Raw genomic sequence first — 25627 nt, forward strand, 5'->3', positions numbered from 1 at the left:
AAGACTCATTTTATATAATTACACAGTTATATACACGGGATCCCAAAAGAAACAGAGTTGAAAGTTGATTTACAGACTTTCAAAAGTATTTAAACAAAAGTAAGCCATACTAAGGAAAAATAGACAATCTCTGGGTTTCGCGTCCCTGCCTAAACCTCAATCGTGGCGGCCGAGCAGCTGGTCATGTACATTCTGCCCGTAGAGCTCTCCAATCAAGGCTGACCCAACTTGCCCATGCCTTTACCTGCACCACGTAGCACCTGTGAGCCAAGGCCCAGCAAGAAAACATGTGCAACACAAATAGTAGAAACAGATAACAAACTCACTAAGCATGAACTCTCATCAAAGAATCCACAATAGTCAATCAGCATATATTCAGAGTCGTGGTTGAAATCAAACATTTATAACAACCATATCACATAATAATCAAGGCTGACATCTTAGGCCACACCCTCTGTTTATCCCAATGACTCCGGCTCGCTTAAACTGAGCTCAGTGCATATTAAGCTGTCCTCGGCTACCAGTGGCCGAGCCGCGCCCTGTGCGCTAGTGAAACCCTTGGCACCCTTAGGCCGTTGGTTCACTAAATGGATTGCATGGCATAATACCATCTTCTCAAGCATTTACAATAGGGAACCCTTAGTCCCGTCACATATATTCAACCAGGTGCAGTTTTCTTACCTTTAATCTTTGCAGTATTTAGTTGCGAGCAACACTCCACAGGCACGATCCGTTCTCGAGCCTAAGCTTTTATCGCCTATCCACAACCAAAGTATAAGATTCCATCAAAATCCAAATATAGGTTTTTCAGGTACAAAACTAAGTTCCGGGAAATCGAATCTCGCCAAGCATGGTGGCGAAAACGATCTCGAGCATTCTAGACCACATTCCCATGCCTAAAATCCCTAAAAGTTCAAATGCACAACTAGGGGCTGCGACCCTTAAAGCTTAGCCGCGGCCCTAGCCTCAAACAGAGCCAAGGACCACCCTTGAAAGAGGACACGTGCCGTGGCCCTTGCCTTGGGCGCCACGGCTCTCACCTTTGGCCGAACCCCCCTGGAATTCCTTCATCCTAGGGCCGCAGCGCTCTAGAACAGAGCCGCAGCCCTTCCCTTCGAGCCCGGAATTCCCACCATTTATAGGCTTGAAACCTTAGCAAAACCCACGCTTAAGCTCCCTACTTCAACACCCAACAATCCCAATACTTTTAGCATGACTTAAACAACATAATTCCACAGAAAGCACAGCCTAACATACACTAGAATTCTCTTTTCAATTTCTAAAACTCAAGAGCTATAAACACTCTCAAACCAGCCATTCAAACCCAAATTAAAACTTCTAAATCATGATTTGAGACTTACCTCTTCTGCTGGACCATTTCACCAAGCCAAAACCAAGTTAATTCCCAAACTTCCCTCCTTAATTCTGTCTTTGAACATCAAAACCATATTTACCTCAAAACCCAAGAAAAACCCAGAATTTCTAACCACAGAAAAGGAAATTAAATGCTTACCTTAGCCCTGATTTATTTCTTGATTAATTCTTGAGCTAAGCCTCCAAATCCCCACCTCAATTCTCAGAAATTCCCAGCTTGATTCACCAAATTCTCAATGGTTTCCTCTTTGTGTTTCCTAGAGAGAAAATAGAGAAAAAGGGCAGATAATAGATGTCGGTTTAATTTTCTATCCACTGTTTTCTAAAGCCTCAGTAATCTTATCTCATTAAATCAATCTTGAGACTCGAGGTGCTGGAAACATCCCTGAGGGCAAAACGGTAAAATCCCCCAATATTCCCGCCTACACTTCCTAACCTCAAATATATCTTCATATATTTATTTTCATAACCTGATAGTCTAAATAGCTACCTAATACCCAAAATACCCCTGGCTTATCCAAAGTCAGCCGCTAAGCCCCATTGTGACTTTTCCCCACTATCTAGCTCTAAGATTGCCTCGAGTCGTACTCTGCAGGTCTACCCACATAATAATGTGGTTCTTACATATATTACATTAAAGCCAATATAATCACACAAGCATGATTAACCATATAATCATGAATTTAAATCAATATATTCATGCAAACCATATTTATTCCAATTATGCCCTCTCGACACACTAATCAAGGCCCTTAAGCCTCATTAGCGAATTTGGGGTCATTACACCCCAGCTCTAATGCACAGCTGTGTGATGAGTGAGGGAAAGAACAACTTCCCTTTCTTCTTCCTGGCACTGCTAGCAAGTTTCCTAGAGATTAACTGGCCTACATTGATACTCAGCCCAGCCAGTATACAATAGAACAGGAGCACCCTCTCCTTGGACACTGTGGTGTCATGCATGGTGGGCAACAAGCAACACTTCAGAAAGTTTAAGCACACTCTAGCTTTAGGCAAAATGGAGGTGTGCAGGAGAGTGCGCACACCGCCAGAAGATATGCACCATTGAGTTCCGGGAGCTGCGACACGCTGCAGCGCCTTGTCAAAGTCAGCTGGGGTAGGGACCAAGATCATTTAATTATAAGCAGCGCAGTCAATGCTGGCTAACCCAAAGAGGGCATTAACAGCCTCACCAGCAAAAGAGACAACCTTGCCACAAACCAAAACTTCAGAATTCTCAGCGGAGGCTAGGTTGGCATAAAATTCTCTCACCAAGGGAATAATGGCATGCTCTTATTTCTGACAGAAAAGTTCCCAATTGTGCTGCTCAATGACTGTACTGATAAAAGCAGGCACCTCAATGGTGGTAGGCAAAAATCCTCTTTCTCGAAACAATTTCTTTGTCTTAACAGACTCATATGTGGCCTTGGCTTGAGCAGAAATAAATTTTTTTGCAGGACCTAAGGGGGTAGGTGTTTTCTTGGTTTTAGGAGGTGGGACAGCTGCGTGTTGTGGCTGGGAGGCAGCTTTTGTGGTAGTGGAAGTCTTTTGTTGCTTTGGTGAGGGTGCGGTTGATGCTTGTGGGGCGGCTCTTTTGGATTTGGGTTGGGGTGGTTTTGGTTTGGTGGCGGGTGGGGTAGTTTTGGTGGAGGTAGGAGCATTTATAGCTGCTGGGGGAGGCAGTAGTAGTGGGGCAGTGGGAATTTGTGGGGTCTTTGGTGGGGTAGTGGTGGTTTTGGATGTCTTTTTGGTTGTTTTGGTTGTTTGTGAGACAGAGGTTGGTGTAGATTTTGGTTTATCTGGTGGTGGGATAGGGGATGGTGGGGTAGTGTTTGGCTTCTTTCTCTGTGGTCATGTTTTAATGGTCATGTTGGGCAAAAAGGAAGCAGCTAAATCACAAGGCCACCACACAACAAAAGGTGCACCTGAACAGTAATGCCACAGATTTTCCAATAGAATTTCCAATAGATTTTTGTGCTCCCCAGATTAAAGACTAGCAATGACTCAAATGCCCAGCAATATACATAGCACTATGAGGACAAGAAATTAATACCCCAGTTTTTGAGTGGCTTGGCTGACTGTTGGGATGCGTGGGCTTGGAAGCTCTTAGGCTTAGGCTGGTGTAAGGGGTCACTGCTGGAAACCCAGCCAATGTATGGAGCTTACGGCATGGTGCCTAGGTGCTAAGGGCTGGGGTCTCGTCTGACCAGAGTTGAGGCAGGGGCTCTCGGAAACACCTAAGGTGCCGAAAGGGTGCTGGTTCCTTGCCCCTAGACTGGAGTAGCATGCCTTGGTGGCCGAGTGTTTTGGCAGGGGCTTCAGCTTGGAGACACCTAGGATGCCGAGTGCTTTGATCAGCATGCTTCTCGACTGGGTGGTAGAGGTCAGCGTATTGGGCAGAGAGCTTCTCGGCTGGGTGGAGGGGGATAGTGCTGGTGAGGTTCGGGGATGGATGGGTGGTGGTGGGCCTCGTTCTGGGTTTGTTTAGAGATGGCTTAGCTGGTGAGGAGTGTCTCTCGGCTGGGTCGAGGTTCGCGAAGGGCAGGGGCACCTGAGATCTAAGGCTCGGTTCTGGGCAAATGGGTGGGCAGAGGGCTGCGCGACTGGGTGGTGCGCTCGGGTTTGTGGTTGCGTGGCTGGTGGATCCTTGGACTGGGTGTTGCCGAGGATTGGGGAAGATGATAATGGGGTATTAGGGTATTTTGGTATATACGGATATATATATTTTATAGATATAATAAATTTTTTACTGAAATTTAGATATATAGATTTCGTATATAAATATATACACATATATATAGTTATAATAAAAATGTATTTAAAAATATATATATATATAATTATATATTAACATATATATATGTATGTAGTAAAATATGTATATATAATATTAAATATGGTAATTTTTTTTGTATATATATGCCTCTGAATGAAATCACGACCCATGATTTTTTTTTCTGCCCAGATTGCTAATATTTTGCCCAAGATTTGCTTCAGCAACCCAAATTTGACGTAACTCTCCATTTATTTTCGGAAATGTTTGCGTGCATTTTGCTGAAGCAAAACTCTCGCAAAACCTTCAGACTCCAAAATTACTTCCAAAACACCTTGTTTCTTGCTGTCTTAACATCTAAAACACCAAAATAGACATAAAACCACTCCAAAACATCACAATAAAATGAAATTAAAATTACAAAAAATAAAAATAATTAAAAACACTCATATGTATGTATATATATATTTTTTTTCTTCCTGTTATCTCTCTTCTCTTTTTTTTTTATTTTGTTTTTTTCTATATATACAATATCATTATACAATTGCTTCTTTTTGGGTTGTCTTTAAATTAGTGCCTGAATCACTTGACAACCCAAAACAACCACAGCATTAAGGATCCTCCAAAGTGATGGAGGTCTTCTCGCGGTTGACCTCACCTCCCCAATAATGTTTCAGTCGCTGCCCATTCACTTTAAACTCCCTTCCGGATTGATCTTCACGAACTTCAACTTCTCCAAAGGGGTAAACTTGCATCAATGTGAATGGGCCAGACCAGCGGGACTTTAACTTGCCAGGAAATAAATTTAAGCACAAGTTGAAGAGCAATACATTCTGCCCCTTCTCAAAGACCTGAGCATGAATTTTCTGATCATGCCAGCTCTTAGTTTTCTCCTTAGCATTTTCATAGGAGAACAACCTCATCTCTTCCAGCTCATTTAACTATAACTTTCGAGCTTCTCAAGCAGCTTGGAGATCCATATTGATTTTCTTAGGTGCCCAATATGCCTTATGCTCCAACTCAATGGGCAAATGGCAAGCTTTCCCAAAAACCAAACGATATGGTGACTGTAACGCCCTGGATAGCCAAGACCGTTACACTGTGTGTTTATAAAGTGCTGGACTTGCAAATCAAGCCATTTAATTAAAAATGTGTTACTGAAACTATAGAGCAACTAGGGTTAAAATGTTTTGGTCTCAAAAGTCGCATTTTCATAAAGAAATGTCTCCTGTATACACGGGATCCCAAAAATAATAAGTTTATAGACCGTTTACAAAACTCATAAGGTTTAGATACAATATCAAGCCATATTAAGGCAAAACAGACAGTTTGGCAATCCCTGTCATGATCCACTCCTCGACCATGGAAATCGAACAGCATTCGACCCCGCAGCTCTCCATCTCGGGATTGGTCCAACTTGCCCTTGCCTTTACCTGTACCACGTAGCACCCGTGAACCAAGGCCCAACAAGAAAACACAACAACAGAGCATAAGAAATCAACAGACAAATCAATATTTTATATTGCATCACATAATCTCTACCATATAATCTTTCAGTATAATCAAGTATCCCGCATACCAAACATATCAATTCATATCATATACAGTTCACAAATGATTACTAGGGCTAGCGCCCTCAGGCCGCTCCCTCCGTTATCCCACTGACTCCAGCCTGTTTAAATCGAGCTCAGTGAATATTAAGTTGTCCTCGGCTACAGTGGCCAAGCCGCGCCCTGTGCGCAAATATTGTGTTCGGCACCCTTAGGCCGCTATCATATGTCCCATGGTGTGATACCGTCATTGATATAATACAAGTATCGGCAGCACTTAGTCCCATCACAATCATATAACCGGGTGCAGTTTTCTTACCTTTCGATTGGCTAGCTCTGATCACTTGACTCCTTGAGCACGATCCCTCTCGAGCCCTAGCGCTCACCTAAACACAACCATAGGCCAAAGTCATCATCAAACCTCAAGTCCAAAACCTAGCCTCGGGGCCAATCCCCAGCCCCCGGGAAGTCCTAGTTCCACCAAACAAGGTGGTGGAATCAAACCCCATATCGTTGAACAAAAACCCTTACAAACAACCCTAAAATTCCCTTCAGAAGACAGGGTAGCGCTACAGCGCTCATGGGAGGGCGCTACAACGCTACAAACAGAAGCAAAATCCCCTCAGCATGCATGGCCTAGCGCTGCACCGCCCAAAGGCTAGCGCTGTAGCGCTAGTCACAGACAGGCAAACTCCAAATTTCCCTTCCTGCGATTTCCTCGAACCAAACTCAACCAAAACTTCTCCAAACCTTTGCCAAACTCAAAAACAACCTTATCAATATACTCCACTCATCCCAAGCACCCCAAATACATAAAACCCAATCACATGCATCTCTAATCCCAAAATTCACCATAGCTGACCCTAAGCCCAGAAACTCAGCAAAACCAGTCAAAAAATTAGAGTTAGAGGCGTAGAATTCATACCTTTAATGGGGTGTTGATTTCAAGACAACCTCTACACCTCTTTGGCTTGCTCTCCCTCAACTCTTGGCCTGAATTCCCATCAAACTCAACTTATGCACCATAGTTCAAAACCAAAACCAGAAATTGAAGAAACTATAGAACCTTACCTCAAGTGTTAGGGTGTTCCTGCTAAACCTCTGCCAATTCTCCAAGCCTGGCCTAGGATCCTTGATGCTTAGCCTAACTTAGCTCTTCTTTCTGAGCTTTGCTCCAAAGTTCCCAAGAAATTGATGAAGAAAGCATAAACCGACCTTAGAGAAAACTAGCTCTGCTTTCTTCCTTTCCTTTTTCTTCCTTTCTCCCTTTCCTCAGACTTCTATATTTTTCTACAACTTCAACTACCATAAAGCCTTAATAACACTTAACCCCTGTAAGCTAAATGACTATTATGCCCTCCCTATTAAGTCTAAACCCTTTAATCCACTTAGGGCATTTTAGTCATTTTACCCAATTCCCGCTAACTCATCGAGTGTCTCTAATATTTCCCGCTTAGTTCCCGAAACCTAACTAACCTCCAATTATATTCCTCGGTATAAAAATAGACTCTAATATACTCACTAAATTTCCATTTATACCCCTAGGCTCACCCCGAGCCGGGTATAAATCCCCGCCATGACTTTTTCGCTACATTGTTCACTAGGATCGTCTCGAGTCACAGATCACAGATATATCCACATAATAATGTGGTCTAAAAAATTATCACATATATCAAAACACTTATGCCCAAAATGGCCAAAATTATGATTATGCCCTTCTAACCTAGTCAGGGCCTACATGCATACTAATACATGTAGTCATGCATCTCAAATATTCAAATAATCACATAACATGCTTTAAATCATAATCATGCATCTTAATCATTAAAGTCACACATAATTCCCATTATGCCCTCCAGGCACACTAATCAAGGCCCTTAAGCCTTATTAGCGAATTTGGGTCGTTACAGTGACATTCCCAAAGAGATTTTTAAAGTCGTTCGATAGGCCCAAAGAGCATCAGCCATTCGCTGAGACCAATCTTTTCTAGTAGGATTCACCACTTTCTCTAGGATTCCCTTGATCTCCCTATTGGATATTTCCGCTTGACCATTGGTTTGGGGGTGGTAGGTGGTGGCAATCTTGTGCTTCACACTATATTTGGCTAACAAAGCTGCCAAAATCTTGTTCACAAAGTGGGTTCCTTCATCACTTATAAGCGCCCTTGGAGTGCCAAAGCAGTTGAACACATGCTTATGTAGGAATTTCATGACCACCTTGGAATCATTAGTAGGACTTACCACTGCTTTAACCTACTTAGAGACATAGTCAACAACCACCAAGATATACAAATTTTCAAATGATGGTGGAAATGGCCCCATGAAGTCGATTCCCCAAACATCGAACAATTCCACTTCAAGGATGCTATTCAAAGGAATTTTACTCCTTGCTCAAAAATTTCCAACATGCTGGCAGCGATCTCATCTCTTAGCAAATTCATGAGCATCCTTGAAGATAGAGGGCCAATAGTACCCCGATTGAAAAACCTTAGCGGCTGTTCTTTGCCCACCAAAATGTCCACCATAAGGAGCTGAATGACAATGCTCTAGTATGCTAGAAACTTCATCCTCAGGCACAAAATGCCTCATGATTCAATCTGAACATTGTTTGTACAAATAGGGCTCATCCCAATATTAGAATCTCACTTCATGAAGGAACTTCTTGAGTTGCTGCCTATTCAATTCAGGTGGCTGCAAACCACTCAACAATAGTTGACAAAATCAGCGTACCATGGAGTAGTGGTTTGGTTCACAACCAACAATTGCTCATCGGGGAATGTCTCTTTAATAGACCCATCATTTTGCTTTTCACTAGCAGCTTCAAGTCTAGATAAGTGGTCAGCCACTTGGTTCTCCATTCCTTTTCTATCCCGAATTTCCAAGTCAAATTCATGAAGAAGAAACACCCATCGAATAAGTCGTGGCTTAGCATCCTTTTTGCCAATTAGATACTTGATCGTTGAATGGTATGTATAAACCACCACTTTAGTCCCCACAAGATAAGCTCTAAACTTGTCAAAAGCAAACACCAGCGCCAAAAGCTCTTTCTCGATGGTAGTATAGTTCAATTGGGCATCGACTAATGTCTTGCTTGCATAGTAAATGGAATGAAAAACCTTTTCTTTTCGCTGCCCAAGTACAGCACCCACAGCAAAATCACTAGCATCGCACATCAATTCAAAAGGGAGAGACCAATCTGGAGCTACAATGATGGGTGCGGTGATAAGAGCCTTTTTTAAAATCACAAATGCTTCTTGACACTCCTTGGTGAACTCAAATGCTCGATTTTGCTAAAGTAAGGAACAAAGGGGCTTTGAAATCTTTGAAAAATCTTTTATAAACCTCCTATAGAAGCCTGCATGCCCCAAAAAGCTTCTAATCCCCTTGACTGTAGTAGGTGGTGGAAATTTTTCTATGACTTCTAGCTTTGCTCTATCCACTTCTATGCCCTTGTTAGAAATTCTATGGCCCAACACAATGCCTTCTTGAACCATGAAATGGCATTTTTCCCAATTGAGTACCAAGTTTGTTTCTTCACATCTAGCCAAGACTTGCTCCAAGTTAGCCAAACAAGTGTCAAAAGACTCCCAAAATACTGAAAAATCATCCATGAAGACTTTAAGAGACTTCTCCACCATATCTGAATATATTGCCATCATACAACGTTGGAAAGTGGTGGGGGCGTTGCACAGCCCAAAAGGCATCCTTCTGAAGGCAAAGGTGCCATAAGGACAAGTAAAGGTAGTCTTCTCTTGGTCTTCTGGCGCGATGGAAATTTGATTATAGCCAGAATACCCATCGAGGAAACAATAAAACTCCTTTCTCGCCAACCGATCAAGCATTTGGTCATTGAATGGAAGCGGGAAGTGGTCTTTACGAGTAGCCTTATTCAACTTCTAATAGTCCATACATACACACCACCCCATCACTTGTCTTGTGGGAATCAACTCATTATTTTCACTAGCCACCACTGTGACTCCACCTTTTTTAAGAACACACTGAATTGGGCTTACCCAAGAACTATCTGAAATTGGGTAAACAATTCAATAATCAAGCCACTTAATTATTTCTTTTCTAACCACTTCCTTCATGATAGGATTAAGCCTTTGCTGCTGCTCAACAGAATTATTACAGCAATCCTCCAACAGAATTATATGCATACAAAATGAGGGACTTATCCCCTTGGTATCCGCCATAGTCCAACGAATGGCCCTTGTGTATTTCTTCAAAACAGCCAGCAACAAACTCTCTTTTTCAGCTCCTAACATGGCTGAAATAATCACAGGCAAGGTCTCATTATCTCTCACATAAGCATACTTCAAGTGACTAGGCAAAGGCTTCAACTCTAATTTTGGTGGCTCTTGAATAGAAGGCTTAGGAGGCTTAAAATTCCCTTCCGACAAGTTCAATGACTCAAAAGCCTCCAAAATTTAGCAAAGGGATGCTTTGACTCCACCCTTGTAACTTGGCTTTCTTCCTCTTCACTTAAGTTTTCAAGCTCTTCAAGTGACCTCACCCCCACTCCATCTTTACAAGCTTCCTTATGGAATTTTTCAGCGACAATAGACTCAATTACACTTAGCCTAGAGCGTTCCTCAACCTCATCTGGAAACTTCATAGCATTGAACACGTTGAAAGTCACTAGTTGGTCATTCACCCTCATAGTAAGCTATCCTTTTTGTACATCAATCAAGGTCCTCCCGGTAGCTAGAAATCGCCTACCCAAGATAATAGGAACATCTCTATCCGCTTCATAATCAAGGATGATGAAATCAGCCGGAAAAATGAATTTATCAACTTGCACAAGTACATCTTCAATTTTTCCTTTCGGGTGTGCCATAGAACAATCTGCTAATTGCAAAGTGACTGTGGTTGGCCTTGCTTCTCCAATCCCCAACTTCTTGAAAATTGACATGGACATCAAATAGATACTAGCTCCCAAGTCACAAAGTGCTCTACCAACATCTCTACCACCAATAAAACAAGGAATTGTGAAGCTGCTCGGATCCTTCAATTTAGGAGGAATTGTACTCTTCAATATAGTACTACAACCTTCAGTCAACGCCAATGTTTCAAATTCACCAAGCCTCCTCTTTTTAGTTAAAATATCTTTCAAAAACTTCACATAGTTGGGCATTTGCTCCAAAGCTTCCACCAACGGTATATTGATGTGAAGTTGTTTCAAAACATCTAAAAATCTCCGGAATTGACTATCTTGTTGCTGCTTTTGAAAGCGCTGAGGAAATGGTGGAGGTGGCTTGCTTATAGCCTTTCCTGTAGCATTTTGCGGAGGAATTGCTGCCGCAATTGCTTCAGGATCAGTATTTAAATTTTTTGATTTCACAGCTTTGTCTCCTTTGTCCACACTACTTTGGATTGAAGTGGGCTTGCTGTTTCTAGTACAATTATCCTCAGTCAATTCCACATTTTTACCACTCCTCAAGGTAACCACCTTGCAATGCTCCTTGCCATCTTGCCTTGGATTTTTTGTATCACTAGGCAAGGTGCCTTGTGGTCTATTCCGTAGCTCATTAGCAAGCTGCCCCAATTGAGTTTGTAGATTCCTCAAGGATGCCGCTTGAATCTTAATCACAACATCGTTCTTGGCGTTATATTTCCTTTATTAAACTCTCCAAAGAGCTTGAATGAGACACTTGTGGAGGAGGTGGTTGAGCTCTTTGTTGTTGTTGAGAAATCCCCGGTGGATATGTAGGCTTGTTTTGCATTGGTGCTCTGCTTGAACTAGCTCCTTGACCCCCCCATGAGAAGTTTGGATGCTGCCTCCACCTCGGATTGTAAGAGATCGAATATGGGTTATTTTGGTTGGCATTTTGATTCCCCACATAACAAACTGAAGCGGGATTCAAAGGACAACTTTCAAATGCATGCCCATCTCCACAATACACATAAGATACATTGGCAACATGTCCCATAGCAGTTGGTTGTACCATTCCCCCCAAACTCATGTTCTTGAGAAGGTTAGCCATTGAAGAAACTTGAGCGGTCAAAGTTGTCAATGCATCAACTTCAAGTATACCAGCCACTTTTCAACTTGTTGAGGCTTTAACATTGGACCATTGATAATTGTTCCTAGTTATCCTCTCCAAAATCTCATAGGCTTCATTATAGGACTTAGAGAGAATAACCCCATTGGCTGAAGCATCTAACACCATACGAGTGGAAGAATTGAGCCCATTGTAGAATGTTTACATTTGTATTCAATGCGGGATCCCATGGTGTGGGCACTTTCTCAATATCTCCTTGAATCTCTCCCAAGCTTCACAGAATGATTCATCTTCGAGCTGCTGAAATGATATGATTTCATTGCGAACATGGCATTTTTGGTAGGGGAAAGTACTTCATCAAGAATTTTTCAGCCAACTCATTCCATGTAGTCACCGAGTCGGGAGGAAGGGTGTTGAACCAAGCTCTAGCTCGATCCCTCAAAGAGAAAGGGAACAATTTCAACCTTAGGGCCTCATCAATCACTCCTTGTGGCTTGAAATAATCTCTCACCTCCAAAAATAAACGAAGATGAAGGTGAGGATCCTCAGTAGGCAGCCCACTAAATTGACCCACTGTTTGCAACATTTGGAACATCACGGGCTTTAACTCAAATTGGGGTGCTTGAATTTCAGGCCTAACAATGCCCGGATTAAGCTCATTAAACATGGGGGCAGCATACTCCCTTATGGCTCACTCTTTATCACCAGCCATAGCAATTGTGTTAGTAACATTATTAGCACCCTCAACTCCTTCAACCTCTTCAGCCATATTAAAGCGATTTTGAGCTCGTTGTTCCCTTAGTCTTCTTCTAATTGCTCTTTCAATTTCAGGATCCATAGGAGCTAGTTCAATGTCTTCTTGCTCGTTCATATAGTAAATCATCTAAGAAAACACAAGAGCAAGCAAACAAAGTCAACTCAACAAAGAAAAAATAAATTGCAAGTAATTGATTTTACAAGAATTTCTAATTTCAATCCCTGGCAACGGCGCCAAAAACTTGTTGCGATAAATTTAATATTTGATTTTAAATATGCAAGTGCACGTAATCACACAAGTAATATAATGATAAGTAAATCGTCTCCACATGCATTGCAAATTAAAAAAAATAAGCAAAACAATTACTAAACAATTTTAGAAAATTAAAAAATCAAGTGGGTTGTTTATAGGCTAAGAAAAATATTAAAATAAAATGGAAATACTGAAATTAAAAACTGAACTGAACAAGAAAATTGAGAGAAATATATGGATTGCAAAATGGACTTGAATTATTGAATTCCCCTATATTATTCATCCTGAACAACTTGCGGAAAGATTGCTGCAGCAATAATCTAGCAAAACTCCCAGGTTAACAATAATTCATTTAAACACTCATAAAACTTTCCCAAATTTTATGACATTAATTCTTCTACTTAATTAAACATATTCCTATGCAAAATTAGATTTAAGAATGCAAATCAAAGTTTAATTCTCAAAAGTTACACAAGGCAAATAACATATCCCTATGTTATTTACTAACATAACCTAACCTAGATTATGACTTCCGTCATCCATGTTTTGCCCATTACATTTAATATTTCCAGCATTAAACATAATTAAATAACTTGCCATTACTGGCCAAACAACAACAAGAAATTAATATAAGCACACTTGAATGAACAAAGGAGATTTTACTATAATAAAGTGCAAGAAATTTATAGACTATAACATATGGTTCATCAACAATTCAAGCCACCTAAAAATTAGTTCATGGTTGATTTCATAGACATTAATTCACAATCAAAACAGCCCATAATATTCAGATTTAGAATCCAACTCGGCAATTAATAAAATAAAGTTTAGGAAAAGAAGAAAGAACAAATCCAAAATGATGCTTGAGCTTTCTTTGTTTTTCCTCCTTCTTCCTTGTTGATATTCTCAGTTTTTCTCCTCTATTTTTTCTGGTTTTCCTTTCCAAAAATGGTTGCTTCCTTCTTCATACAGCTAGAACCCTCTTTTTGTGTATGTTAGGTTTTTTTTTCTTCTCCTTCCAAAAGTACCATATTGCCCCTTTTTCTCCAAAAACCTGAAGTCCTCCTTTCTTCTGATTTTTGTCCTTTTCTCCAATATGCTGACTAGTTCTTTCAGTCCTTGCCACCTCAGCCAAAATGTTAGCTCACCCATTGACTACCACACATTCCATGTGCCCCAAAATCTGCCTGATCAAAATGCTTCAATTTTGCTGCAGCAAACCTGAATATTCAGCCATCAACAACATAATTTCATCAAAATAGATTCATATGTTAGCTCATTCCTTTGTGCAAATATTTATCCATGAAATTATTATCTTTAACCCACTAGCTATTAAAAACTAAAAAAAAAATTAAACTTAATTAAGATAATAAAAACACCAAAGTTAGCTACAAAAGCTAAAAATAAACTAACATCGCCCATGATTTTTCACAATTATAAGTTCAAAAGCACATGAAATAACTCTTTATTCATGAGTTATCATGTATCGATCCACAATGACCCAAATAGAATCATGCTGACCCACACTCCTGGGCAAACCTACCACGAAATCCATCATGATATCTTCCCACTTCCACTATGGGATATCCAGAGGCTGTCACAATCCTGTCGGCCTTTGATGCTTAGCCTTGACCTCTTGATAGGTTAGGCACCTCGCTACATACTCTTTCACATACCTCTTCATCCCAGGCCACAAATAAAATACTCTCAGGTCCTGGTACATCTTCGTGGTGCCTGGATGAAGAGAATAGGGGGTGGTGTGAGACTCATCCAGAATCTCTCGTCTAATCTTTATGTCCATCGTAACACAAATTCGACCCTTATACCTCAGTAAACCTATACTCGACACCGAATAGTCCTTAGCTACTCTAGCTAGGACGTCTTCTCTAACTTGCCGCAACTATGGATCATCCAACTATCTCTTCTTGATTCTCTCCAAGAGATTCAACTATAATGTGATGTTGGCCAACCGGCCCACCACTAACTCTATCCCCGCTCAAGTCATCTCATCAGCCAACTTCCTCGATATCTGTCTGGCACTATATAACTGTCCCGGTCCCTTCTGGCTCAAGGCATCTGCTACCACATTGTCCTTTCTAGGGTGATAGATGATCTCACAATCATAATCCTTTACCAGTTCCAACCAACGCCTCTGCCTCATGTTTAGATCCTTCTGAATGAAAAGGTAGTTCAGGCTCTTGTGATCAGTGTATATCTCACACTTCTCACCATACAAGTAATGCTGCCACACCTTTAGTGCAAAAACAACAATTTCCAGCTCTAAATCATGTGTAGGGTATCTCTGCTCATAGTCCTTCAACTGAGACCCTGCCTCGAAGTGTCATAGTAAACTATAAACTTATCTTGGTGTGTAGGAAGGCTCAAAACTGGTGCGGTGATCAAACTCTCCTTGAGCTTCTGGAAAATTTCTTAGCACTTATCTGACCAAACAAATTTCTGATTCTTGCATGTCAACTTTGTCAATGATGATGCAACCTTGGAGAACCCTTCCACAAAGCACCTGTAATAACCTGCCAAACCTAAGAAACTCTTGATCTCTGAAGCGTTCTTTGGTCTTGGCCAATCTCTAACTGCTTCAACCTTCACTGGATCCACCTTAATACCATCTTTATTGACTATGTGAGCCAAGAAAGTCACCTATGGCAACCAAAACTCGCACTTCTTGAACTTCGCATACAGCATGTGCTCTCTCAACCTCTGTAATACCAACCTAAGATGATGTTCGTTCTTTGTCTCCATCTGAGAATATATCAATATATCATCGATGAAGACGATCACAAACTGATCCAGATAATCCTTGAAAACTCTGTTCATCAAATTCGTAAATGTTGTCGAGGCATTAGTCAATCCGAATAACATAACCAAAAACTCATAATGCCTGTACCTGGTGCGAAAAGTTGTCTTCGATATATCTTCCTCCTTGATCTTCAACTTGTGATAACCAGATCGAAGATCTATCTTAGTAAATACCATTCTACCCTGCAATTGGTCAAACAAATCATCAATCCTTGGCAGAGGATATCTGTTCTTGATAGTCAACTTATTCAGTTCCCTATAATAGATGCACATTCTCTGAGAACCGTCTTTTTTCTTCATAAAGACAACCGGTTCTCCCCATGGCGAGATACTAGGCCTAATAAAAGCCAAATCCAATAACTCCTGCAGTTGAACCTTTAGTTCCTTCAGCTCTGCTGGAGCCATCCTGTAATGTGTCCCTAGACACTGGCTCTGTTCCTAGCACCAACTCAATCACAAACTAAATCTCCCTATGTGGAGGTAACCCTGGAAAGTCCTCTGGAAACACATCCAAAAAACTAATTGAGTCTGTTCTGGTCCCACTGGCACGACCTGAGTGGTATCCACCACACTAGCTAAGAACCCAATGCATCCTCCCTATAACTGGTCTCTAGCTCTAAGTACTGATATCATAGGTATAAGGGGTCCATTCACAGTGCCAACAAAAACAAAGGGATCCTCAACTTCTTCCTCGAAAGTTCCCATCTTCTTCTTACAATCTATTGATGCTCCATACTTCTCTAGCCAATCCATACCAAGAATTATATCGAAATCGGTCATCTCTAACTCCAGCAAGTCAACTGAAAATTTCCTGCCATCCACAGTAGCTGGTAGTGACCTAATCCTTCTCTTGGATACTACTAACTCTCCAGTAGGAAATACCGTACCAAACCCCACAGAAAAGAACTCACAAGGTCTACACAACCCATCTATAATCCTACTAGCAACAAAGGAGTGCATAGCACCCAAATCAATAAGAACAGTGTAAAAGGTTCCAGCACTAGAGAGATGACCTGTAACCACCAAGGGACTAGCCTCGGCCTATGTCTGGGTCAAAGTGAACATACGAGCTGGCGTCAGTCTTTCTTCAGGTGCCCCGTACTACCACAAACAAAACAGGCCTTCACCCGACACTCCCCAACATGGCGCCTCCTAGGTCACTCCGAAAATGCCCTCCAAGTCTCACTGCCACCCTAGCGGCCCATCTGCATACCCTGTGGCCTCCTACCTGGCCCTGGAACTGAAACTGTGTCTAGGGTCTTCCTTTTCTGATCACTGGAGACTCCGCCCCTACTAAAACCTGGAAATGGAGGTCATGGCCTCCTAAAATCCCTTTTGGCTACATTATCACGCCAGATCTTGTTCTCAGTGCTCTTAGCTGTAAGTGCCTTCTCTACAGCTTGTGCATAGGTAGTCACTCCCGGCACAATAGTGATGCAAACATCCTAGGCTATCATAGGTTGTAGCCCCTGTAGAAATGTAACGACCCAAAATTACTAATAAGGCTTAAGGGCCTTGATTAGTGTGTCGGGAGGGCATAAATGGATTATGTGTGATTTGAATAATTTAATGCATGATTATGTGATAAGCATGCTTATATGATTATATGAATTTATGAGATGCATGATTATGAGTATTAGTATGCATGTAGGCCATCATTATGTTATAAGGGTATAATTGTAATTTTGGCCCGTTGAGGGCATAAACATGATTATTTGTGAAAAATTCTTGAGACCACATTATTATGTGGATATATTTGTAGCTTGTGACTCGAGGCGATCCTAGTAAGTGGTTTAGCGGAAAAGTCACGGCGGGGATTTATACTCGGCTCGGGGGAGCCTGGGGTAATTCTGGGAAATATATTTGAGACTATTTGATATTGAAGAATGTAATTGGTGATAAGTTAGCTATCGGGATTTAAGCGGTAATTATTAGGGACACTCGAGGAATTAGCAGGAATTGGGAATAATGACTGAAACACCCTTAGGATGATTTAATGCTTAGGTTTAAAATTGGAGGGCAAAATGGTCATTTTGTTGGTTAAGAGATGATAAGGGTGTTTTCTACCTTTATACACTTAGTGGAATATGTAGAATGAAATATAAGCTAAAGGAAAGAAGCAAAAGAGAAAGAAGAAAAATATAAACTCTTTCTCCCTCTCCCTATCTATACTTTATTCTCTTCCTCACCTTGAGGATTTTTGAGGCTGTAACTCAGTGGAAACTTAAGCTAGAGTTGGGACCTCGGTTCTTGAGGTGATCAAGTGGGTTAGTTGCAGTTAATTCCCAAATAAAGGTAAGATTTAAAGTTTGGTTTGAATTTTTCTAGTTTTGATGAGTTATGTTTGAATTGAGTTTTGGATGGGCATTCTAGGGAGTTAAGCTTGAGGAATTGAGAAGCTGATGGCTAGAAGGATACTAAGGGAAATCTAGGGTTGAATTCCCCATCAAAGGTAAGAAATTCTGAGCTTGAATATCTAAGTTGCTGGGTTAGTTCTTGTTTCTGCTGATGAGTTCTTGAATTTTGGGTTCAAATCTTGTTTTCTTTCTTTGATGGTGCATGTGACTAAGTTTTGTCTTGTTGGGTGATGTGGGATGAGATGTAGATGATGGTAGGTTCAATTTGTTGTATGGTTGTGGTTTGGAGGGGTTTTGTAGAGGTTTCGCTTAGGGAAAATCAAAGGAAGAAAATCAGAGTGCTGAAGGTTCCGTGACTAGCGCTGTAGCGCTAGCCTTAGGGTGCTACAACGCTAGGACTGGGCTATCTGGGCGCTTTTGGGCTCTGTTTGTAGCGCTAGAGCACCCACTTTGTGGCGCTATAGCGCTACCTGTTTCTAGAAGGGGGTTTTTGGTTAATTTCTTAGGGTTTTTGCCCGGGGACTCGAGGTTTGATTCCACCACCCCGTTTTGTGGAATTAGGGCTTCCCGAGGGCTCGGGTTTGGTCCAGAGGTTAGGTTTTTGAATTTAAGTTTAGTGATGATTCTAATTTATGGCTGTGACTAGGTGTACACTTAGTGAAATTGCACCCAGTTACGAGAATATGTTGGGACTAAGAGTTCCCTTTACTTGTATAAGATGTCATAGATGGTATTATGCCATGGGTACATATGATAAACGGCCTACGAGTTCCGGAATTAGTATTTGCACACATAACGCGGCTCGGCCACTAGTAGCTGAGGACAGCTTGATATTCACTGAGTTCGGTTTAAGCAGGCCGAATTCAGTGGGATATATAGGGGGTGCGACCTAAGGGCGTCGACCCTGATTAATATATGAATTGGTTATTAATGTTAATTGACAAACTTGGTATGCTGAATACTTGATCATGTGAATATTATCGATTGTTGAGTATATGACTATGCTTTATGAGTTATCCGATTGTTGATTTGTAAATTGATTGATTAATGATTATGCTATGTTATATAGTTTTCTTGCTGGGCGTTGGCTCACGGGTGCTACGTGGTGTAGGTAAAGGCAAGGGGAAGGTGGACCAGTCCTGAGTTGGAAGGCTTTGAGGCTGAATGTACATGGTCAGCTGATCGGTCACCACGGCCGAGGAGTATTATAGGACGGGAGAAGCCTAAATGTCTGTTTTTTCCTTAGAGTGGTTAGTACGTGTGTATAATCTGGAATTTTTGTAAACTGTCTTTTAAACATTATTACTTTTTGGATCCCATATACAAAATGTTTAATTATATGAAATGTAATTTTGTAACAAAAATATTTTAACCCTAGTTCCATTATACTTTTAATAACACGTTTCTAACTAAATGGCTTGAGTAACAAGTCTTGCACTTTTATAAACACACAGTGTAACGGTCTTGGCTATCCAGGGTGTTAAAGGAAATATCTCTCGTCTGGTCCAATCAGTGGGCACCAGATCCCCGGCAAACTTTGCCAATCTGTCAAATTTCATAGCATAATCGGCCATTGACATGTTACCTTGAAGTAACCTGCTTAACTCTTCAACCTTCGCAGCCTTAACTGCGTCGTTGTAGTATATCTTGTTGAACAAGATTCTGAATTCTTCCCACTCCATTGTGGTAACTGTTCTAGTCTAGGATACCACCTCCCACCATATTCGAGCATCCTCCCAAAACATATAAGTGGCGCAGGCCACCCTCTCATTACCACCTACTCTAGGTTAGTGTATATAATGGTCATCCATTGCTCAACCTTCAGTGGATCAGAACTACCCTCAGAGACTGGAGGGTGTTGCTTCCTGAATCTCTCATATAGGGTTTCCCACCTATCTCCCCATGTCTGGGGCTATAGAACTGCCGATACCTCAGGTTGTACTACTACTTGTACCGTGGCTTGTTGGTTCCCTACTAGAACCTGTTGCTATCTCAATAGGTGTATCTCTTCTTCTTGCCTCTCTAACCTGGCTTGCATGTCAGCAAGAACTTGTTGCCAATTCTCTGGAGTTGGCGGTGGGGCCTGGCCCTAGTTATTCCCTTCATTGGCCTGTAACTCTTGGCCAGTTAGTCTCTCTGACCTTCGAGGATTCATTTTGACACTCTATCCACCCTACAGAGATCAAATCGGCCATTAGGTAAGTCATAACTATACCACTTGCCGCTTGATGGCCCAAGATCATCAGATAACATACATATGGAATGCTAATAAGCATGCCATCACATAATATATTCATTCATAGTGCTAATAAGCACCTCCTAATATCCATCAGCAAATAAAAAAACACATAGACATACCAAAGTATTTTCCACAAATCCAACATAACTAATAAGCATGTTCTTTTAATTCCTGCCAGTATTAACAATGCTAATAAAAAAATTTCCCTTGGCCTATATACAATGATAGCACTAATAAGTAGTTCCCTTGCATCCACAAGTAGTAATGATGCTAATAAGCACGTTCTTTAACATTCACGCAACAGTCAAGGGCCAAGCCCTATCAGATAATCTCATGCTTCCTAAACAGGCATGCAGATAAGGCATTCACATCATGTTTAATCATTTAAACATATAACAGTTACCGAACCCTGAGTCAAGCTTGTCTTTAGTGGCGACTGTACATGCCCGACCAGTTTTTGGCAACCCTTCAACCTTGGAAGCTCTGATACCAAGTTGAAACACCCTTCTAATCCAGGATCATTACACTATGTACGTAAAATTGTGTCAAACCGCTAATTAGGTCATTTGGCTTAAAATGTGTAACTAAGGTTAGTGACAATGGTTAGGGTTAAAAATTTTGGTCAAAGAACCATTGACTTTTATTCCAAAAGTTTTATATAACATGGGATCCCAAAATATTACAACTCAACTGTTAAAAAAGGATAGATACATAACGAAAGTTACATCAGCCGGCCTAAGCGGCAAAACAAGGCAACAACCCTAGTTCCTCTGAGATAACCCCGACCATGATTGTTGAGCAGTCGCATATGTACACGTCACCACCGAAGCTCTCCAACTCATGGTTGGTCAAGCTTTCCCTTTCTCTCACCTACACCACAAAGCACCCGTTAGTCGAGGCTCAGCAAGAAAACAGAACATGCGACAACAGAAAACATAACTTTAAAATAACCATTCAATAAAAATCAGTAACATTAATTCATAGCCTATATCACTTATGTTCAATCACATGATCATTGGATCAACCTGGGGCTGATGCCCTATTCAGTTGGCTTTTAAGCCACTTTCTGGGCCTATGCCCTAGTTATGTGACCATAGAGTTACCTGAGGCCTCGCCCTTAGCTCTGTCTCACTAGCCATAGAGCAAGTCAACCCACTGTGGTTCACCATCGACCTTAGAATCGATCAACGTTATAGTACGTTGCTGGTTTAGGCCAATGCCTCTCGACCAGCGCACAGCGCGTTATTGCCGTCCTTGACTCATAAGTCAAGCCTTGATCTAGGATTACATATCTTACTTATAAGAAATAGATGTGGATAGGCACATCCTGAAAAATTAAGAACATATTCATGCTAATCATATAATCCCAGTGAATAACCATTTTCATAATACTAACATATTAATATAATGGGGTCACATGCCCTAATCATAGAATCCATGTAACGAATATAAGCACTTAAGCATTTATCGACAAGCTTTTAGAACAATAGCGTAACATATCAAATCCTGGGGCCCAAGCCCAAATCATATTAATATACAATAGACGAGTAAAACCCTAATCACATACAACACGTTCTGGGTGCAGTTTTCTTACCTTAGGTCCAAGCAAGCGTAAATGAGAACGGCCCTCGACCACGATCCCGATTCTGAGGCCCCTAGCAACACCCTAGATCGAAACCATAAAATAGGATTCTATTTATATCAAGCGATCAAAGATTTCCAAACCAAGTCTTAGCCTACGGGGCCTCGGGGTCCACCAAACCGAGCAGTGATAACCATCCCGAGTCCTAATGAAAAAGTTATATTTTAAAACAAACTTCCAAAGGCAAAACTGCCAAGTGGGCCGTGACTTGCCCCCCTGTGGGTCACGGCATGCCCCCTGGCCAACCTCTTCCTCCTCTCTGTCTAGAGGCACAGGTCGCGACTTGGCCTATCATGTCTCGACGCGCCTCGCAGGCAAAGGCCTCCCAAGGGGCCTAATTAAAGCTAAGTCGCAACTTATCAAGAACAAGGTCGCGACTTGGCCCCTCGAACCCAGAAAATAACCTCCATTTCTGCATCCAAATTAAATCCTAACCATACCAAAATTCACCCCAAAACATAATTCAACTATCCCAATCACTCTAACAAGTTCCTAGCAATAAAACCCATAAGAAAAGTAGCTTAAAAACTCATCAAAATCACACCTTCAATCTTTGAACTTCAAGGGCTCAAGAACACTAAAACCCAGCCATTAAAACTAAAAATTTAAATGCTTAAACCATAGGTTAAAGCTTACCTCTACTGAGGAATGAATCCACCAAATTGCTACTGAGTTAATCCCCAAGATTTTAGCTCCAATCCTTGTGTTTCTAGCCCAAAATTCTCCTTAGTTCTTTAATGGTTTAGCTTAAGAAAGTTTTGAGGAGAAAAGAGAGTGAATAAGGGAGAGGGTTGGTTAAGGCAGCTTCCAAAGGTGTTCTATTATTTTGTCTTATCTAACTTAAGTCACCTAAGTTAATCCCAAAGTTCGGGGTACCAAAAATGTCCCCGAGGGCAAAATGGTAAATTTCCCCAACATCCTTCCTATAAACTCTAACTCCAAATATATCTCCAATTATTTATTTTCATAACCCGATGACCAATTAAATATCTAATACCCAAAATACCCCTTGACTCGACCCGTGTCGGGTATTTGGTCCCGTTGTGACTATCCCACTATCTTGCTCCCTAAGATCGCCTCGTGCCGAATAACCCAAATAAACCCACATAATAATGTGATCACTCTCATAAAACACATATATGCACATAAATACACAATTATGCCCACAACGGGCCAAATTACCAAAGTCGCCCTTCTAACAAGAAGTGGGCCCACATGCATACTTAATACCGCTAAATATGCACATCTAGTCATATTATCACGTAATTCACATAATTAAAATTAACATAGCAATTAAACACATATTGCCTTCCAGGCCCCCTAATCAAGGCCCTAAGCCTTAATAAGTAATTTTGGGACATTACAAAGGGAGCCCTTAGCCCCATCACAGCCACACAAAAGGGTGCAGTTTTCTTCCCTTTACCTTTCGAGAGAAGAAGGTGAAATGGTTTCGAACACAGTCCTTAGCTTTGAGCCTTGGCGATAAACCTAGTCACAAACCATAAATAGAACCCTCATTATAATTCGATTCTGTAAACCAACTTCAGGGCCAATCCCAAACTCTCGGGGAGTCCAATTCCACCAAACAGGGTGGTGGAATCGACCCCCGAGCCCTTGGACAACTCAACAAAGTACCCAAAAATCAGGTTCTGGAGGTAGGGTAGCGCTACAACACTTCCAGAGTGTCACTACAGCGTTGCCGTCAGAAACCTAAGCCCCCTAGAAACGCAGCCTAATGATGTAGCGCACTCAACCTAGCGCTACAACGCTAGCACCAGAAATGGAAATTTCTGGGTTTATCCCTTTGAACTTTCCTATGCCAAAGCTCCAGGAACTCACTTCAATCATCAATCAAAAACTAAATTGTCTCCATAATTCCCTATATCTCATCCAAAACTACCTAATAACATCAAAAACTTGGCTAAAACCCTCACTAAACACAGAAATAAAAAATGAGCTTTGAAGCATAAGAACCCTATCTAAATACCAGAAAACCCAGAACATTCAAGGGCTAGAAATCATTACCTCAAAAAGAAATTTGACCCTAAGCTGTCCCAAAAACCACTCCAAGCCTCTACACTCAAAGTTCCAAGCTCAAGTTCCTCACAACTTCATCACAAACCCAAATTCAGAAATTAAAATCCAAAACTCCCAAGAATATGTGAAAACCTAAAACCAGAACATGAAATTCTTACCTTCTTCCCCAAATTTCGAAATCCTAGGTGTGGATGGCTGCAACTCCTTCTTCAAATTGATCCCTCTCTTTACTTCCCTCAAAACCATCTCTCAAGACCTATGCTCAGTTTCTTCAGCAAATTCAAAGCCCCAACACAAGAGGGAGAAAGAGAGAACACATTAACCAGCCATACTAAGGCAAAATAAGCTGTTAGGTGATCACTGTCCTGATTCACTCCTCGACCGTGGCGGTCGAACCGCTAGCTATGTACATTCCACCTCGGAGCTCTCCACCTCAGGCTTGGTCCAGCTTGCCCTTGCCTTTACCTGCACCACGTAGCACCCCTGAGCCAAGGCCCAGCAAGAAAACACAACAACAACAGAGCATGAACAATTAACAGACAAGTCAATAACTCACATTGCATCACATAAACCCAGATATATCATCAGCCAATATAATCAATTCCACATACTAGGCATTTTAGTTCATAACATTCACAATTCATAAACGATAACCAGGGCTAACGCCCTCAGGCTGCTCCCTCTGTTATCCCGTTGTTCTTGGCTCCCAGTGGCCAATCCGCACCCTGTGCGCTTAAGTCATGTACGGTACTCCTAGACCGCCTTTACATGTCCCATGGTGTGATACCAACAATGACACGATATAACTTTCGGGAGCACTTAGTCCCATCACAATCTTACAACCGGGTGCAGTTTTCTTACCTTTCAATTCACTAGTTTCCGATGCCACGAAACCACGAGCACGGTCCTCTACCCCGAGCCTCTCCAAAGACCTAGTCACAACACAGATGAAACATTCTTTGTCACTAATCAATCCCAAAACTACTTTGTGGAACCAATCCCACACTCTCGGAATCCCCCAAATACCTAAAACAATGCCTCGAAGACATCCCCCGAACACCCGGAGCAAAGGCTCAAAATTGCAAGATCCTATGTTCTGAAATTAGCCTAGCGCCGCGGCACAGCCCTATAGGGCCGCGGTGCCCAGCAAGTTTGAGCCGCGGCGCCCAACAAGTCGGAGAATTTGCTCTGTCCAGAATCAACCTTGCGCCGTGGCGCGCAAGAACAGAGCCGCAGCGCTCCTTCGCGAGCCCAGAAATCTGGGTTTTTCCCCTGCGTTTTCCCGAACCCAAATCATTCCAAATCACCCCAAACTCCTACCTAAACCCCAAAACCAACTCAAAATCCCAAATAGACCATGCCTCATCCTATAAACATCATAGTCTAACTCAATTACACAACTATTCTCAGAATTCACACTTAAGTTTCAGATTCATACACTTAAACCAAAACTTGAGTAAAGTACAAATCAGACTTCTAAATCCTTAAACCATAACAGCTATGAGATTGCCAACATATTTAATACCCTTACCTCAATCAGAAATTCAACTTGAGCTTCCTCCAATCCAAGCTTTGACCTGAATTCCACCTTAACAAACCAGCTGAATTCCATGCAAGGCAAGCCATGCCTATCTTTTAATTCTTTCAAAAACCAAATTCAGAACTTAACAAAACAGGGACCAAGTCCTTACCTCAGTATAAACCTTGATATATGCTTGATTCCACACCCTTAAGCCCTTTACTAGCCTCAAATATCACAGTTCAACTCCTCCTCCACTTTGCTTTCTAGGTTCTTGATTCTCCCTTTCCTTCTTGATCCTTCTAGCCT

General features: G+C 41.5%; 1 protein-coding gene and 1 non-coding gene across 2 annotated transcripts; one reads left to right on the forward strand and one right to left on the reverse strand.

The window, feature by feature from the left end:
- Window positions 1-4755: 4755 nt before the first annotated feature.
- Window positions 4756-5067, reverse strand: LOC133832596 (uncharacterized). Its single transcript, XM_062262915.1, has one exon. It carries the CDS (start codon window positions 5065-5067, stop codon window positions 4756-4758), a length of 312 nt encoding a protein of 103 aa, XP_062118899.1.
- Window positions 5068-11921: 6854 nt separating this feature from the next.
- LOC133833197 (small nucleolar RNA R71) lies at window positions 11922-12025 on the forward strand. Its single transcript, XR_009892591.1, has one exon. It is a non-coding gene; the product is annotated as a small nucleolar RNA R71 (small nucleolar RNA).
- The last annotated feature ends 13602 nt before the right edge of the window (window positions 12026-25627 follow it).

The sequence above is a fragment of the Humulus lupulus genome, chromosome 4 (assembly GCF_963169125.1).
Source record: "Humulus lupulus chromosome 4, drHumLupu1.1, whole genome shotgun sequence".
Taxonomy (NCBI): Eukaryota; Viridiplantae; Streptophyta; class Magnoliopsida; order Rosales; family Cannabaceae; genus Humulus; species Humulus lupulus.

What these genes read in the sequence shown, in the direction of transcription:
- LOC133832596 (XM_062262915.1), bottom strand. Translation starts at nt 5,067, where the DNA reads ATGAGGTTGTTCTCCTATGAAAATGCTAAGGAGAAAACTAAGAGCTGG.